Source organism: Pyxicephalus adspersus, chromosome 8 (genome assembly GCF_032062135.1).
Source record: "Pyxicephalus adspersus chromosome 8, UCB_Pads_2.0, whole genome shotgun sequence".
Classification (NCBI taxonomy): Eukaryota; Metazoa; Chordata; class Amphibia; order Anura; family Pyxicephalidae; genus Pyxicephalus; species Pyxicephalus adspersus.
Window position 1 is genome coordinate 42,163,772 of NC_092865.1, and position 795 is coordinate 42,164,566.

Consider the following 795-nt stretch of genomic DNA (forward strand, 5'->3'; position numbering starts at 1 on the left):
CCCCCCCCCCCCTGCATTTGGCAATATATGTGATTTTGTCAGCAGCCTTAGTATTATCTTTATTTATCTGTTTATTTGATTATATTTTTTGTTCCAGAGTTTGCCTTGGATGAATTGTGCCCTCCTGATGTTGAAGTAGAGGATGAAAACATGGACTGCAGTTGATACAAAATACATATCTTCTCTGCACAACTAACTCATTGGTGTCCAATGACATAGCAATTTATATAGCATATAGAATGCCTCAAATGTATTCTTTCATAATGGTACACATAAAATACTGTAACTTAAAAATTAAACTAATTATTTAAACACAAACATTATCTTGTAATAAAGCTTTGTGTTTGAGTGCTTCATGACTTGTGGGGCTTCTGGTTACAAATGTAGAATAAAAGACCTCACTCCAGCCTTCTGCAGAGGTTAGGGATATTCTGTACTGTAGGTTTATATAGGAAAAACTTTAGTATATCAGTCCTGAACCTATTTTTTTGTGGGTACTTTGTTTAGCTGCTAAGCCAAAAATACCACAATGATTTTAAATGAAAACTCAAATGCAGTTGAACTGCAGACTTAATACAGCTTTACAGCTTTAATTCAGTGTGTTGAACAAAAAGATTGCATAAAAATGTGAGGAACTAAAGCCTTTTTTAAAACACAATCACTTAATTTCAGGGGCTCAAAAGTAATTGGACAAATTAAAAAGCTGAAAATAAAATGTTCATTTCCAATATTTGTTTGAAAACCCTTTGCTGGCAATGACAGCCTGTAGTCTTGAACTCATGGACATCACCAGAT

General features: G+C 33.8%; 1 protein-coding gene across 1 annotated transcript in view; it reads left to right on the top strand.

Moving 5' to 3' along the window:
* Positions 1-318, top strand: part of ATRIP (ATR interacting protein) — a 29,587-nt gene extending 29,269 nt beyond the window's left edge. Inside the window, exon 15 of the mRNA XM_072420930.1 lies at positions 98-318. Coding sequence (XP_072277031.1) covers positions 98-165 — 68 coding nt within the window. The 3' untranslated portion in view covers positions 166-318. The remainder of the gene's footprint in view (positions 1-97) is intronic.
* Positions 319-795: the final 477 nt, after the last annotated feature.